Raw genomic sequence first — 16,528 nt, 5'->3', positions numbered from 1 at the left:
AACTTGCTCGAATTAACTTGAAATCTTAAACACACCTTCATGCCTTTAGGAATAGGCCTTATAGAAAGTAGTAAACCATTTGGAGTATGTTTAGATCTTGAAATATCACAAGGAGTTCTAAGGGCATTTTGGTCATTTTACCCCCTAATGCTTGGTTTACCTCTAAACATATTCCATAAGCTTTCGAACTTTATCATGTCATCAATCATCATATAATATAATTACAGAGTTTCATAGCAATTGGAGGCCATTTTAGATCATGAATCGATGAGAAGTTACCTTAGGGGCATTATGGTCATTTTACACCGTTACTTGGTTTAACTACTTAACGTTTATCCAGTGACCATCAAATTTCATATATGATCTTAACCTGCTATAATATATTCAGCATTGAAAATTCACCGGTAGAAGAGTTCATTTAGTGAGTTATTTTAAGGTTACTTAAATCCCAAGCAATTTGATTGGTTCAGGGCCTTAACTCTCGTTTTTTGATATTTTTCTTTCATATTTCCTTAATTCATACTTGTTATATAGTTTTATTGAAATCCAAGCGACTCTTATAAGTATTTCTTAAGAAAAGTCTAAGATGACTACTTACCTTGTCGTTGAAGTTCGGGACCTACGTTCTCAAGCTTCTAGTATTCGAATTACTTCAAATTTTCTTCCAAAAATTTCTTAGAGTGTCTAGTTTCTAGAACATAAAGCTTTCATAAGAATCGGTTTAGAAGTGAGTTAAAATTTTGAAAAAACTGAGGGAGGGTCACGATTTTTTTTGACATGGTCGGTTTAGTTGAACTAGCCACGTCATCATCTTCTTCCTCTGGACAGGAAGAAGACATGCACGATATTTGCGTTGCTCTCTAAAAGTGTCCTCCACTTGCTCCGATCACGACATTTCTCCCCTTGATTTCTTCATGAAACTTAAGGAGGGTGTTACAAGGAAGAGTTAGGGATTGATTTCAATACCTTCTCGTGGATCGTAGCCTAAGTTATTCCCCTCTACACGTCGTCGGAAAATTGAGTTCTCGCTGAGCTTTACCCAAAACAAATCTTATTGGGTAGCCAATTCTATGGGTTTTCATGGCCTGGTTTCTTTATAGAACTTCTTTCTTATCCTTCCCTCAAGCTAAAGGAATTGGTTTGGTGGAACGACTCTAAGTATGTACCCTGACGCTAAAAAAAAATGTATCGTAGATAGGAATTTAATACTTACCCCCAAATTATACTCGAAATCTTCAAATGACACGTTCTTGGGGTTAATTATCTTCGTCATCTTCTATCGAAATACTTCTTAAAGGTGCAAAAACTGATTGGAATTGGTTTCACTCAACGAATTTGCTTGTATGGTCGGATTGAATTTTCAAACTTTCTTTGAAGTTCTTCTATGGCGACCACTATTGGGGTAATAGGTTCTATGCTCTTTTAACGTGTTCTTTCATAAAACTTGTGGGTAAGCTTGTTTAGAAACTATAGAAAGGAGTTTGAAGGGAAATGGTGGACAATTGTTCTTGAATTTGGAAGAAATTCGAGACTAGGAAACCCAAAAACTAAACGCCCATATCTCACGATTGAGAGCTCGACCTTAATCGATTCTTATTCTTATGAATGCTCAAAGTACAGACTTTAGAGGGGAAGCTTAAACCGACATTGAAACCTCCAAAATCGTCGTGATTTGGAGAACGATTTTTCTAGATTTTCCATAGAAAACATCATCTCTGATCAGCAAGCAATTGACCTCCGATTTGAATTCTGGGCCTTAGATATGCTGAGCTTTGTGTCCTCTAGAACATACTCAAATTTGGTGAAGATCCAACGGTTGAAAATGGAGATTTGAGGGATTTTATGATCACTCCACACTCACGCACATCTAATTTTCTGATCCGTGGCATTTTCATAAATATCTCGAAGTTTAGGGGTATTTTGGTAATTTGCCATTTTATGAATATTATATTATTACTTTGCTAGAAAACTCCAAGTTTTTTCTAAAAATTCATTACGGTTGTTGGTTATTTTTTACCTTCTTGATTATCTTAAATTCCTTCCCGATAATAAATTAAAAATCCAAAAAATTTCTTAAAAATTGGAAAAGTGACTTTTTTGTCCTTTAGGCTTACTTTTTTCTCTTTGGATACTTTCCTAAAGACATTAAATTCCTAAAATTATTCATTAGGGTATTGAAATGACTTGTTTAAGGTCTGTCCTTGCTTGAATGCCTTACTTCTTTCCTTGGTTTCCTTGATACTTTTATCCTTACTTTGGGTGTTACAATCTCTGTGTCAACATACACCTCATTGTGGTATGCTTCTCACTTTAGCGACTATGGGTCGGAGTTTAGATATGCATCCTTTCATGATTGGGCCGGGGTAAATATTAGCCTCAAGGTCAATTTTCCTATCTCATAGCCATGTCATTATTGTTAATAGAATCCTAAAGATCATGTTCTCTTATCTTAATTTGACAATATCAATAGAATCCTGAAGGTGACACTCTTTAATTTTATTATATCAATAAAACTTTTCTTTAGGAAAAATCTTTGATCATCACCATTTGTAGCTCTAGGATTTAAGCAATTTAAGCAAGGACAAGAGTTTAAGTCATTTTTATACCTTGACAAGTAATTTTGGACTTAAAAGGGGTTTTGAAGAAGGAATGAAAAGAAAAAGTACTTGAAAAAGGACAAAAAAAAAAAAAAATAAATAAATAAAAATAATTTTCCAAAAGAACTTTACAAATTTTTAATTTCTTATCTAAAAGAAATTTGAACGGAAATAAAAAATAAATAAAAAAATGATCTGTAAAGAACGAAGAAGTTTTAGAAAAATTTTAGATTTTTTTGAGAAAAATAATAATAAATATTCAGAAATTACAAATTACCAAAATACCCTTGAACTTCGAGGTATTTACAAAAATATCATGGATAAGAAAGTTAGATCCACAACCAGTGCACAGTCATCAGAAAATTGACTCGAGCTCCTAATCACAAGTAATAAGCGTTTAGATTTTGGGTCTCCTACTCTCAGATTTCTTCCAAATTCGAGATCAATTTTCTACCATTTCCCTTCAAACTTGTTTTTACAACTTCTAAACAAGATTGATTACCCACAAGTTTTATGAAGGAATTGAAAGAGTTGTGAACCTATTCCCCTAATAGAGGCTGCCATTGAAGAACTTCAAAGAAAGCTTGAAAATTCAATTCGAGAGTACAAGCCAATTCGTCGAGTGAAACCAATCCCAATCAGTGTCTGCACCTCTAAGGAGTATTTCCATAGAAGAACACGAAGAGAAATAACCCCAAGAACGTGCTCAATTGAAGAAAATTAGTTTCAAGTAGAATTTTGGGGTAAGGATCGAATTCCCTCCTACGATCTATTTTTCTTCAAATTAAGCATCCCTTAAGCTTCATAAGATTTAGTTGAGTAACTTTGATCAAGAAATCGAGAGCTGAAACATCCTAGAACGAGATATCCAATAAAAGGAAGTCTTGCATTTCTCAGACGAGTTGTAGACCGAGAACAATTCTTAAAAATTAAGGTCACACACTCAAAGAAGGTACTCTAAACTAATTCCTTTAGCTTGAGGGAAGGATAAGAAAGAGGTTCCATGAAGAAATCGGACCTTGAAAACCTCTGGAATCGGTTGCCCAATAAAGAATCCCCTATTTTGAACTCTAACAAGAAATCATATTTTCGACGAATTTTAGAGGCAAGTTATCTTAAGCTACGATCTACGAGAAGGTATGAAATTAATTCCTAGCTCTTACTTGTAACACCATCTTTAGGTTTCATGAAGAAATCGAGGAGAGAAACTATGAGAATGGAGTTGTGGAGGAGCATTTTTAAGCGTCAGCGACCATAGTCACGCGCGTCTTCTTCCTTCCATCTAGAGGTAGAAGATGATGACGTGGCTGGCTCAAATGAACCAGCCATGTTAGACCAAATCGTGACTTTCCCTTGGTTTTTCTCAATTTTAACCCTCTTTTTTACCATTTCTCAGGAAACGTTTTATGGTTCTAGAAACTAGATACAATAAAGAATTTGTGAAAGAAAATTTTAGGTAATTCGGATACTGGAAGCTCGAGAACGGAGGTCCTGAATGTCAATAACGAGGTAAGTAGTCATCTTAGACTTTTCTTAACAAATACTAGTAGGAATCGCTTGGATTTCTGTATAAACCTTAAACCAAGTATGAGTTAAGGATATATGAAAAAAAAACACAAAGAACCGAGAGTCATGGGTACCCTATTCATGATCTGCAAGATGTCGTGTTCATATTTTGTACCTATCCCATGACCTTTTTTGGTCTTTCATGGAGAGTAATCTAGGGCTATATTGGAGCAAGAAGAGATTATACTACCTTAGCTACGAATCAAGAACATCCTGAGGCCTCCCATGGTACAACATCTTCATGACTCAGACTACGCTACTTAGATCGTATGAAGCTTAAGTGTAGGTCAGATTATGCCGCTTGGAACATATGAAGCTTTGGGCATAAATATTCAGGCTGTATAACAGGGCAAGCACTGAATCCAAGATTAGACTACATCGCTTGAAAAACATGAAGCCTTGGATGTAGGTTCAAATTGTGTCGCGTGGAACGTATGAAGCTTTGAGCATAAGTTGTCAAGTTCATAGCTAGTATTGTAAATCTTAGGAGGAGTGTTTTGGAGAACGAACCAAGAACAGAACAAGAACCTAAAAAATAACCAAGAACGAGACTAGAACATAGATGAAATATGATAATGATAGTGGTATATTTTATGATAATGGTAGGGATGAAATAGTTCTCTCACACCACTGACACACTGTTTGGTTTGAGTGGGTGAGATGTGCGGCTGAGTCCAAATAGAGGGAGAAGACAAAACGTGATCACGAGATGCATCGAATACCCTCACAAAACTCCTCTCTCTATCTCTCATTTGCGTTAGTTTTGTTGGAAAGGCAAACCAAAACAGTTAAAAGCAGCAGCATGTGAGCTTTGTCTCTCTCTCTTTCTGGATCACTTTTTTGGGTTTGGAATTAGAAGCTCCAAACCCACACATGTGACTCCACCACATGCATCACCGCTCCTCTCCTTTTCTCCCATCATTTTCAACCATTTTTTTCTTTAAAACTACTTTTTATCATTTTTATAACTTCTTTTGGAAGGACCAAATCGTTCTCCTCCTAAGCAGATAGCGTTTTGAAAATCTTAAGGAAAAGCTCAAAAGAAAAAGTCTAAAAAAGACCATATCTATCTGACCCAATTTGGTGCATTCCCATACATAACACAAACTATGACCCCGTGTCTATATATATAATGTACCCTCAATGAATCATCAATAAAGTCTCTCTCTCCTTCTCCCTCTCCTTCCCTCTCTCCCTCTCCCTCTCCCTCTTTAGTGTAGCCAGTTATAGCAGTTTGGCATGGCCAGGAAGCAAATAATGGAGATGTTTTTTGCAGTTATGTTGCTCAATTGCCTTTTGTTAGCACAAAATCATGTAAGTTTCTCCCGACCAACATTTTTTAGTTAACGTTTATTTACGCCTTGCTTGTCCCAAACCCATGATGCTCTACGATGATATGATATGGTCCACTTTGAACATAAGTTCTCGTGGCTCACAATGATACTATTTCTTACTTGTAAACTCATTATCAACCCCTTAATTAGTCGATTTTGGTGGGTGTGTTTAGAGCATCAGCGAGGCTCCAACTCCACAGCCCCAGAGCGGCGGCGGCAACTCTCCCGATCCCATGGTACCATCAAAATTTATTATCATTTTATAAGAATATCCAATTTGGAAGCTAATGTATGCAATGTTGGGTGCCTAATTTCAGCATGGAGTGACTGAAGGCAGCCTGGAACCTGAAGGTAAAAGCAATTTGGCTTAGTTAAAAAAAAAAAAATATGGGTTTAGAAAGAAAGGAAAAAGGGTAACAAAATATGGGTGCAGAGTGTGGAGGTCGATGCGCGGGGAGATGCTCAAAGACGGCGTTCAAGAAGCCATGCATGTTCTTCTGCCAGAAATGCTGTGCCAAATGCTTGTGTGTGCCGTATGGGACTTATGGAAACAAGCAGTCTTGTCCATGCTACAATGAATGGAAGACTAAAAGAGGAGGCCCCAAATGCCCTTGAATAATTAAACTACCATTATACTATTACTGTCTCTAAATTACATTTTATAATTTACCTCTTATCAATCTTTACCTCCTCCTACTTATAACCTATTTCTTACTTCCACTCTAATTAATTACTTCTTCCAACAATAAACTCCATTAAAGGGGACCTGTCGTGGTCATGGTCGTGGTCCTCATTATATGCATGTGAAATAATAGCTCAAAGATGAAAATTGAACATAAGGACAAACAAAAAAAAAAAAAAAAAAAATTATTAAATCTAAAATCATATACTTAAACATTAGAAAAATATAAATCTTACAAGAATTTATTGACTAAAACATTAAAAATATAAAATTGACTAAAATGAAAGTTAACACTATCGTGACTGACCAATATGTATTTAGCAATGAGTATTAAAAATACCAAGTAAATGACTCCACTCCGAATAAGGCGGTGTATTAAAAACATCTTATTGGCCTAAGTCAAAATCATTAGATTTTTTGAATCGATTATTGGTCTGACAATCCTTGAGCTTCTACTGCTCCGTGGTCATGGTTTCTGGCTTCACCCTCAACAAAGGTTCGTAAAGATCTTTCTAGTATAGATAATCTTCGATCTGTATCTTCTAAAAATCGAAATCGAATCTATCAAACTTTTCAATTCTAATATTTGAACTTTCCATTTTCACAGAGCGTGGTGAATTTCACCTAGATTTGATATCAGTTGCTAGGATCGCACAACAACGCACACAATCGATTAAGAAGAACACAAAAAAAATATGAGAGAGAGAAAGCAATGAGAAATATTGGCTAAAGGATTTGTATTATGAGTTCATGCATGTACGCTAGAAAGAGTATCAAATGAATAAAATAGTCTTGAAAGCACTACCTAATGGATTATATATATGGATTCAGTTTACTACGAAATATCTACCCTATATATTTCTATTAGATCTTTTACGATAAATAGTCATTAACAAGTTTAACCCAATATCTATCCTATATATCTCTACCATATCTTTATATTTAGGCACCATATACCACTAGAAGTTCCATGAGGTAAAGTTTTGGGTAATCTTACACAGTTTTTCTTAGATTCGAGACTTGAGTTTTTGATATGATCACTTAGAGAGGATTCTCCACAAGATTCTTGAAAGAACTCTGACATAGATTTTGATCCAAAAATAGAGTTTGGGAAGTCCAACCAAGAATGGTAAGAGAGAGTAACGTACCTACTTTAAACGCTTGTAATTCAGCCCATGGTTGCCATTTAATTTCAAGAAAAATGCTAGGGCATTGCCGGATCTATGCTCTATAATCTTGGTGAATGAACCATTTCGATTTGAGTTTGAAGTCAAAAGTTATAAAATGTGAAATTAAAGGAAAAATCTAACCGGAATTCCTATTTGCGATTGCCAGGAGGAGAGAGAAAGTTTCCGGTGTGCCACATGTTGACCAGTGAGAGGAAACACGCGCTGCCAGGCAGAGGGCGCGCGGTGTGGAGCAATGCGTCTCCATTCGAACGAAGATACGCGACCTCTTTGCCGACTCAATTCGACCCGCGGTCTGACTCAAAAACTTAACCAATTTGATCCATAGTCCAACCCAAACCCAGACCGGTGATCTGCGACTGTGGAACTTTCCCTGCATGTGGCACTTGCGCATGATTTCCACGCGTGAAATCACTCTCGGCACATGGACCACATGTGTGAGTCTCCTTTTGGTTCGTTCCACTTTCATTTGCTAGATTTTTGTCTCAATTCCAGTACTATATATTTTTTTTTTATGTGAAATAGGACCTACTTTAGTAAATTCAATTCAATTGAACACTCTCCTAGTGAAAAATCGTGTGCAACAAAGCACGCAACAAGCAAGTAAGTTACCACACGGATTTAGGAAAAAAATACTGGTGGGATTCGCTTGGATTCCATGCATACTACTAAACCTGCCTTATCGTCCACCTAAGTTAGAGAATGGTAGCACTAAATTTAGAAACTTTGAGAATTGTTTACCTATCGTTATCATGCTTTACGTTCCACTGTACATATGTTTTATATTATGTTGAAAGGAAGATGGGAGATTTTGTAATTTGCGCTCTCGGTACTTAATGGATGTTATCGCCCCATGAAGCATGTGCGAGTGTTTTGCATGAAATGTTGTAGGATGACCTTAGGTGGGAGAATGTGTACTCTTCATTAATTTAAAAGAACTAGAATCACGTTAAGAATACAGAGTTATGATTAGGTTGGCTCGTCACTAAATTTAGATCACGACGCCCTAGTAGCTCGAGCCCATAAGGCCACGAGTCACTAACAGAGGGTGGAAATCCAGTGCACGCAATAGAGATAGAAACCTCATAAGGACTATGACATTGAACTCAAAAGGTAAGGTTTTTGAAGGCCACCTAACCTCTCTAGGAGCCTAGTAGATCACCATGGCCTATAAACCACCATGGGAGTTTCCTTAGGCTGCGAGTAGTGTGATCGGTGTCAACTGGTGCCCCATTACCCCTTCCCTACTTCTAACGAGAATATAAGGTTTAGAAGGGAAGTATGGGCCCTAGCTTCGTGGTATGACCAGGGTTTTTTATTAGGACCCAATAGATGCTAAGCCATTTCTATCGAGGGAACGGTGAGACCATCTCGTATAGCCCAACAGCTAGATGGGACGAGGGAGGGGTCGCGACCCCCGAATGAGGGTGACTTTATGGACTTGTGGGAGATGCCAATTAACTTCCTAAATATGATGCCATATAGTCTCATAAGAATGAAGCGAGAACAGACCCTTAAGGGGGAGACTAAACCTTGATGTCCTAGAGTCAAAGAAAAGTTCATCGGAACCTGTTATGCTAAGAATGCGCTGAGAGCCCACAAATAGGTGGCTTACTGAGTAACTTTTATGCTCAAACCTTGCTACACTTTTTTTCAGGTGCATGACACTATTGGTTGAGGAAAGGGCGTGTTTGGAAAACGTGGAAGTCACAAAGGGAAGCAGTTTCGAGGTGTCTATCTAATCCTCTTTTTTTTTATATAGTTTGACTTCATGACTCTTCAAAATTAAAACTTGTAAACGATTTGTTACATTGTATTGAAACTTTCTTCTTTTGAAATCTATGATTATTGTTTTGATGTTAACCGTGCCTTTTGGTCATGATCCATTGTGGAAATTTTGGGTCGTGACAGATTGGTATCAAAGCACAAGGTTTTTTGTATTGTAGACATTTAGGTTAAAGAGTCATAACCTCTATGATCACGCTTGCTAAACACGTGTCATCTGCGACCAAGTAGTCATCCAGATTTGGATCATAGAAAAAGGGGTTGAAGATGTTGTTTTAAGAGTTTTCATGGAGACATGTTAAAGCAATTAGTAACTGTGTTTGTGGTTCTCATGTTGCCAAAGGGGCGAGGAGCTTATGTCGGGCCTGGACCTAGGAGGGGAAGAAGAAGGATCGATAATGACGTGACAGTCCCAAACACCTGAGGTGAAACAACATGCACCCCAGGAGGAGATTAGAAAGTTGCCTCAAGAGGACGACAGGCTATACCACAGGCACCTTCGCTTAGGGGCACGAAGGAGGGCGGTGACTCGTGATATTCCTGATGCATACTCTTTGACACAAGTTCCTGAGGTGGTCCCACGGATGCTAGCGACGAACACTAAGGTGCCTCCTAGCCAGCCGACAACAACCTTCACCTTGGAGGTGTTGTGGGCTTTCATAAGGACCTCCATGGAGAATCAACAGACATTCATAAGAACCTCCATGGAAAATCAGGCTCCGACTAACCAGTTGCTGCAGCCCTTATTTGCCAACCAGACCGAATGAAATTTTTTAGATTTGTTTGGTCATAGTCCAAAAGCTTAGGTTCTGGAAGCGAGTGGGCAAGCCCATCATCTTTAATGAACTTTACTCGTCAAAGAGAAAGAACCTGGTCCACAAAAGAATTAGTCAATTTTCGACCCTATGTAGGTCATTGCTTTGACCTTTCCAATTTGACTGTTGAACAAGAGCATTCTGGACTGTCGAAGTGATGAGAGTTATCTGGTGTGGCTGGTTTATTTTGACGTTGTTGGGATGGAGGAGAGAGATTTTGTGATTTTTTTTCCATTTTTGCCTTGTTTGGTTGATTTTTATTTTTATTTCTATATATGACAACGTATTATGTTATGCTTTTGTTCTCGCCCGAAAATGTGCAATTTTCGACAAGGAAGTTATTGTCTAAAAATAAAATAAATAATTAAATGTAATCTCCCCGAAAATACAAAGGATTCGTGTCAGACTTTTATTACCTAATAGGAACATTCTTATTTGTCTGAGTTTCCTTATCCAAAAACCCTAGAATACAAATGTCTTCATATTATTTTTATATTCTCATGTCCAACCTTTTACCTCGTTTGAAAACAATTTTCTCTCCAAACTTTCCTCCGGAACGTTGGGTTGCTCTTTGGAGGAAGAATCGAGTAGAAGTAAGGCATTGATGTTGGGATCATTGTGTCAAAAAAGGTTGACCGTCGGAAATCGGTGTTGAGGAAGTTGTGGGATTGTCGGCGCGTCGCTGGAATCGGGGAGGCGGAAACTAGAGTTTCGTCGCTTGTCGGGTAAGGAAGGCAAGGTTTTTGGAATAGGGTCGAGACGCACACCCAGCAGCTTCGGCAGCTTCGCACGCGTACACAATGCGGGTCGGCTCGCACGTGTACGAAATCGGCTCGGTTCCGTCAATTCCCGCAGCTCGACTTGGCGGCTTAGTTGGCCGGCTCGGCAACTAGGCTTAGCGGCAAGGTATCACTATAATATATCGATTCCAAGGTTTTTGACACTTCCGAAGCAGTTTCTGCCCTTAGTTTTACCATCCGAGGTCAGTATGGCTTCTAAATGTTAAAGACAGCTTAGGTCGGGGGGTATATTTTTGATAAATAGCATGAGGTTTAGCTAGGGTGTTAGGCTATGGAGCCTGATACTTATTTATAGCTTTGTCAACGGTTATATCCGGTAAAGCTATATTTGGTAAATCTATATATAGTAAAGCTATATATGGTAAAGCTATATATAGTAAAGCTATATATGGTAAATAGCTATATATAGTAGATGGCTAAATCTGGTAAAGCTATATATAGTAAACTAAACCATATATATATTTGGTCCGGTAGAGCTTTGAAAATGTACTTTTCTATTCTCTGTACTCTCTCTTGTTGTACATACCTGAAGTCACCAATAAAAAATCTTTTTAGCCAGAGTTCTCCTTGCAATTTTCTCTATCATGTTCTTTGTGTTCATCTAGATCGAGCGTGTGCGTTGTTGTGCGATCCTAACAACTGGTATCAAAGCTAACGACTGATATCGATCCTAACAATTGATATCAGAGCTAACAACTGGTATCGATCCTAACAACTGGTATCAGAGCCAGGCGGAAGTCAGAGCCAGGCAGAAGTTAGAGCCAGGCGGTGTCAGAGCCAGGCGAAAGTCAGAGCTAGGAGAAATTCACCACGATCTGTGAAGATGGAAAGTTCAAAGATTGGAATTGAGAAGTTCGATGGATCCGATTTTGGTTTTTGGAAGATGCAGATTGAAGATTATCTGTATCAGAAAGATCTTCACGAACCTCTGTTGGGGGTGAAGCCTGATACCATGACCACGGAACAGTGGAAGCTCAAGGATCGATAAGCCTTGGGGCTGATCCGGTTGACGCTATCCAGAAACGTGGCGTTCAACATTATCAAGGAGAAGACAACGTCAGGTCTGTTGAAGACGCTGTCGAATATGTATAAAAAAAAACCGTCGGCTATGAACAAGGTGTATTTAATGCGGAGATTGTTATGAGTCCTTGTGAGAACTGCGTTACGAGCAAACAGAAACGAGTTAGCTTCACAAAGACTGTTAGAGAATTGAAGAAAAGTACCTGAAGCGTCGCTGAAACTCCAGAGGGGGTTGTGTCGGTCGGAAGCGTCGCTGAAACTCCAGAGGGGGTTGTGTCGGCCGGAAGCATCGCTGAAACTCCAGAGAGGGTTGCGTCGGCCGGAAGCGTCGCTGAAACTCCAGAGGAGGTTGCATCGGCCGGAAGCGTCGCTGAAACTCCAGAGGGGGTTGCGTCGGTCGAAAGCGTCGCTGAAACTCCAGAGGGGGTTGCGTCGGCTGGAAGCGTCGCTGAAACTCCAGAGGAGGTTGCATGGGCCGGAAGACTCTTGCTGAAACACCAGAGGTGAAGCAAGTGGGAGTTGATGTTGAGTTGCTCAAAGATTCACAGAGTGATGTTGTAGCGGATACTCAAGAAACTCCTGAGATTCTTGCTGAAAAACCAGAGGTGAAGCAAGTGGGAGTTGAGGTTGAGTTGCTCAAAGATTCACAGAGTGATGTTGTAGCAGATACTCAAGAAACTCCTGAGACTCTTGCTGAGAAACCAGAGGTGAAGCAAGTGGGAGTTGAGGTTGAGTTGCTAAAAGATTCACATAGTGATGTTGTAGCAGATACTCAAGAAACTCCTGAGACTCATGCTGTTGGCGAGGAACCCGGTCTATCATTCAAAACACAGAAGGCGATGCCATTTCACTCGGAGGTTAGTTGAAGATGGTGATGTGTTTTGAGAAGATAGAGGGTGCAAAGAATCCAGCAAACATGTTGACAAAATGTGTTGATGTTGGAATATTGAGGTTGTGCAAAACCTCAATTGGTATGGTGCAGTGAAGATGCTCATGGTCGTTTGAGAGTGAAATTCTTGGTTGACTAGATCAGTCTCCAAGTGGGAGAATTGTTAGGCTATGGAGCCTTATTTATAGCTTGGTCAACGGTTATATCCGGTAAAGCTATATTTGGTAAAGCTATATATAGTAAAGCTATATATGGTAAAGCTATATCCGGTAAAGCTATATATGGTAAATAGCTATATATAGTAGATGGCTAAATCTGGTAAAGCTATATATAGTAAACTAAACCATATATATATCTGGTCCGGTAGAGCTTTGAAAATGTACTTTTCTATTCTCTGTACTCTCTCTTGTTGTACATACCTGAAGTCATCAATAAAAAATCCTTTTAGCCAGAGTTCTCCTTGCAATTTTCTCTATCTTGTTCTTTGTGTTCATCTAGATCGAGCGTGTGCGTTGTTGTGCGATCCTAACAACTGGTATCAGAGCTAACGACTGATATCGATCCTAACAATTGGTATCAGAGCTAACAACTGGTATCGATCCTAACATAGGGTACCTTATGAAAGGTTCTAAATTCTTATGTGGTTATCATAGGGCGTATTTAACCGCTGGGACTAGCTCGTTGTGAGTGACTTCAACCAAGACCATCGAGGTAAGTGACCTTACTGTTGGAGTTAGCTTACTACATGTTGTATGATGGTGCGTGCCCTGTGGCCCCTGCATGCACCATATTTATGTGATATGATTATGTGATGTATAGATTGTGTTGACTGTCGAATGTGTATGTTATGTGATGTATGAACTTGTGTTGATTGTTGACTGTTTATGTTATGTGAAGTCATGAATGAGATGTTAGTATTATATGCCATGAATATGTTGATCGATGCCGTAGATACACGTAGAATTATCGAGTCGTGTCATGAGATGTTTATGCAACTGGAATGTACCTTCATGCTATGAATTATGTAATGTTATGTAGTATGCCATGTAATGTGGGTCATGTGAGACGCCATGTAATGTAAGAAACGTATATGCGATGTTAGCACTGCTTATGTAATGCCATGTTAGATATGTTAAGGGACCTCATGCATATATGTATGTCACGTGCATCCCCTTTATGTTACGAAAGAATGAATTACGATATTTATGTTCGCCATGATATCATGCGCCCTTTTCTGTTCTGTGGTGTCCGGCAACGTGTAATACGTTATGCCCGACCAAGCTAGGCCCAGGGGGTACGTATATGAGCCCGCCTGGTGGGTCAATGTACACGTACATGGGCCATGTGTGAAGGAGTACCACACATCCAACCCTACCCGGAATAGAAAAGCGCCCAAGGCTATGAAAAGTTTATGAAAAGTTAGGTCCCGCTCATATGTTGCATGTGTTTGCATTCCTAACCCCAACAGTGGGGTGACTTACTGAGTATTTCATAAAATACTCAAGCCACGTGCTACCTACATTTTTCAGGTAAAGGCAAGGCGCCAATGTACGATTGACGGCGGAGCTGAGGCCACCATGGAAGTTGGTGACGGGATATTTTTAGGAGTTACTTTTATTAGACTGTTTTAAGTTATAGCATTGAGTATTGTTTTATTTGAATTTATTTTAAATTCAGAATTGAAGGTTTATTTTCGGAGTTTAGGTTTTGTTTTGGATTCATGAATATTTATGAAAGACTCTTTCAAGGTTATTTATGATGAGCTTCCGCTTAATAAGATAAGTATGCAGGGGTGACGTCACTAATTAAGTTAAAGAAAATTAGGGGCGTTACAGATTTGATTTGCCTAATTGAAGTGGAGCACATGAGTCTTGTTGTGGAGATGGTTTACTATGAACTTGAGATTGGCGGTTAAGTTTGGGAGTGAAACTTACTTTCTTTGCTGAAAAGCAAGTTGTTGTTGCTGGGTTGTCACAGCTTGAACATTGTTCCTCCCTACGTCTCCATTTGTTGCCTTGAAGTTGCTGGAAAACAAGGAGAATGAGAACATATAAGATTGATATTAATTTCCAATCTTTTTCGGTATAACTCCGCTCTTGAGATAGATTCAAGAAAAATGGATAGCAATCAGTAGATACGAAGGGATGGGTAGGGTATAGATACAAGGCCCGAGTTAGGGGGCATGATAGTTGAATCCCATTACTTAAAATGGATTTCCAAAAGTACAACCCACCTTCTTTTGATTGTGGGAAATTAGATCAAGTGGCAGCAGAAAGTTGGCTCGAGACGGTGGAAACAGTTTTCCTATATATGAATTGTTCAGCTCAATATCAGTTACCCTTTGGTACGGATATGTTGAAAGGTGAGGCGCATTTCTGATGAAAACCGCTCTGATTGAAGATAAAACACGTGCCCTTGAGGAATCTCAAGGACATGTGTCAGCCAGCCAAAGGAAGGAGAAATGTGTGTAGCATAGGAGGGTGAAATGTGGCACAACCTTGAAATAGCTCGCTAGATTAAAAGTTGTGTGCTCGGGGTTGGAAGGTGCCACATGTTGATTAACGAAAAACGAAGGAATGCTATGCAAACTAAGTTTTGAACACGGGATGTGAGACTTAGAGTCTCCAATCTAAGTAAGCTCGGAAAGGCACGCAAGCCTAAGTAGCCATTTGTACTTTTATTAACAATACTTGTAGGGATCGTTAGGACATGCAAACATATCTTACCTTAGGTGTTAAGAATATACATGATTAGAACTTTAGAATAATAAATTGGATGAGAATGCCATGTATGTTAGGGTAAATTAATGAAATGCCCTACGGTCAGATTTTAAGATGCATGTTGTTTTAGATGTTTTCCATTGTGCTAGTAACGAAGAATGTGATCTATGCTCCAATTGATTGATGGATGTTATCTCTTGTTGAGCTTGCATGAATGTTGAAATAAAGTATTTTATATTTTAGGTGATTGATAGGATTATCCCCTCGAAAAAATATGAATTGATGGTGTTAATATAACACATGCGGAAGCAATTTGGATCTTAGGCATTCTAAGTACATCAATTATAGTAAATTAGCTACCATGTTCAAAAGCATTAAAATTCAATGAGTTTGAATACTAACCTTTTGTCGCTCAAGTTTCTTTTTCCTCACGAACCGGTTTCGAACCACCACTAGTGTCTTCTTCACTATTCTCCGGCCTTAGAATGGGATTGTGGAATCCGGTGAGTGACTAAACTTGGGAGGGATTTAGTATATATGAAGAGAGAGTTTGTGAGAGATTTTTCTCAAGGTTTTTTCTGAAGGAAGACCTTCCATGTACCATGATCACTCTATTTATAGGGTCATGTGTGCATGTTCATGCAAATTTGAGATCACCAAATTTTGACACTCAAAATTCCACTCAAATGTTTGGGATTATGTGGCAAGCATTCGAAGTTTGAGTTCTTCAAATTTTGACACTCAAAATTCCACTAAAATTTGTGGGGTTTATTTGGCAAGCATGCAAGTTTGGTTAAACCAAATTTTGACACCTTAAAATTCCACTAACTCAAACATGAATTTTTCCAGATGAAGTCTTCATTTTAATTCAACAATTAATTTCAAATTAGAGTAATATTAAATGATTAATTGAACTATTTAATTAATGTTTAATATTAATTCAAATGTCAATCCCAATCAATTAATTTATTTAAATATCTCAGATTCTCTCCTTTCGTTTAATTTGTAAATAAAACAAAAATGCAGTTAAATATATCGTATATATGTAGCGCATATTCCCTAAATTGAATTCTAACACTTCAAACTCACTCGTCACACTGTTCTATGGTTTAGTCCGGTATGAGCTAGTAGAG

The 16,528-nt window shown here is 38.5% G+C and overlaps 1 protein-coding gene across 1 annotated transcript; it reads left to right on the top strand.

Moving 5' to 3' along the window:
* Window positions 1-5,310: 5,310 nt before the first annotated feature.
* Window positions 5,311-6,193, top strand: LOC111780355 (protein GAST1). The gene is made up of 4 exons (XM_023660729.2): window positions 5,311-5,477; window positions 5,671-5,733; window positions 5,815-5,848; window positions 5,931-6,193. The coding sequence occupies exons 1-4, from the start codon at window positions 5,403-5,405 to the stop codon at window positions 6,110-6,112; spliced, it is 354 nt and encodes a 117-aa protein (XP_023516497.2). The 5' UTR covers window positions 5,311-5,402; the 3' UTR covers window positions 6,113-6,193.
* The last annotated feature ends 10,335 nt before the right edge of the window (window positions 6,194-16,528 follow it).

The sequence above is a fragment of the Cucurbita pepo genome, chromosome 3 (assembly GCF_057944985.1).
Source record: "Cucurbita pepo subsp. pepo isolate OVF chromosome 3, ASM5794498v1, whole genome shotgun sequence".
Classification (NCBI taxonomy): domain Eukaryota; kingdom Viridiplantae; phylum Streptophyta; class Magnoliopsida; order Cucurbitales; family Cucurbitaceae; genus Cucurbita; species Cucurbita pepo.
Note: the sequence above shows the minus strand (reverse complement) of the source record. Positions and strands in the feature narration are given on the sequence as shown.

What these genes read in the sequence shown, in the direction of transcription:
- LOC111780355 (XM_023660729.2), top strand. Translation starts at nt 5,403, where the DNA reads ATGGCCAGGAAGCAAATAATGGAGATGTTTTTTGCAGTTATGTTGCTC. An exon ending in TTTTGTTAGCACAAAATCAT is followed by an intron (nt 5,478 to 5,670) that starts GTAAGTTTCTCC and finishes GGGTGTGTTTAG; the next exon opens with AGCATCAGCGAGGCTCCAAC. An exon ending in GCAACTCTCCCGATCCCATG is followed by an intron (nt 5,734 to 5,814) that starts GTACCATCAAAA and finishes GCCTAATTTCAG; the next exon opens with CATGGAGTGACTGAAGGCAG.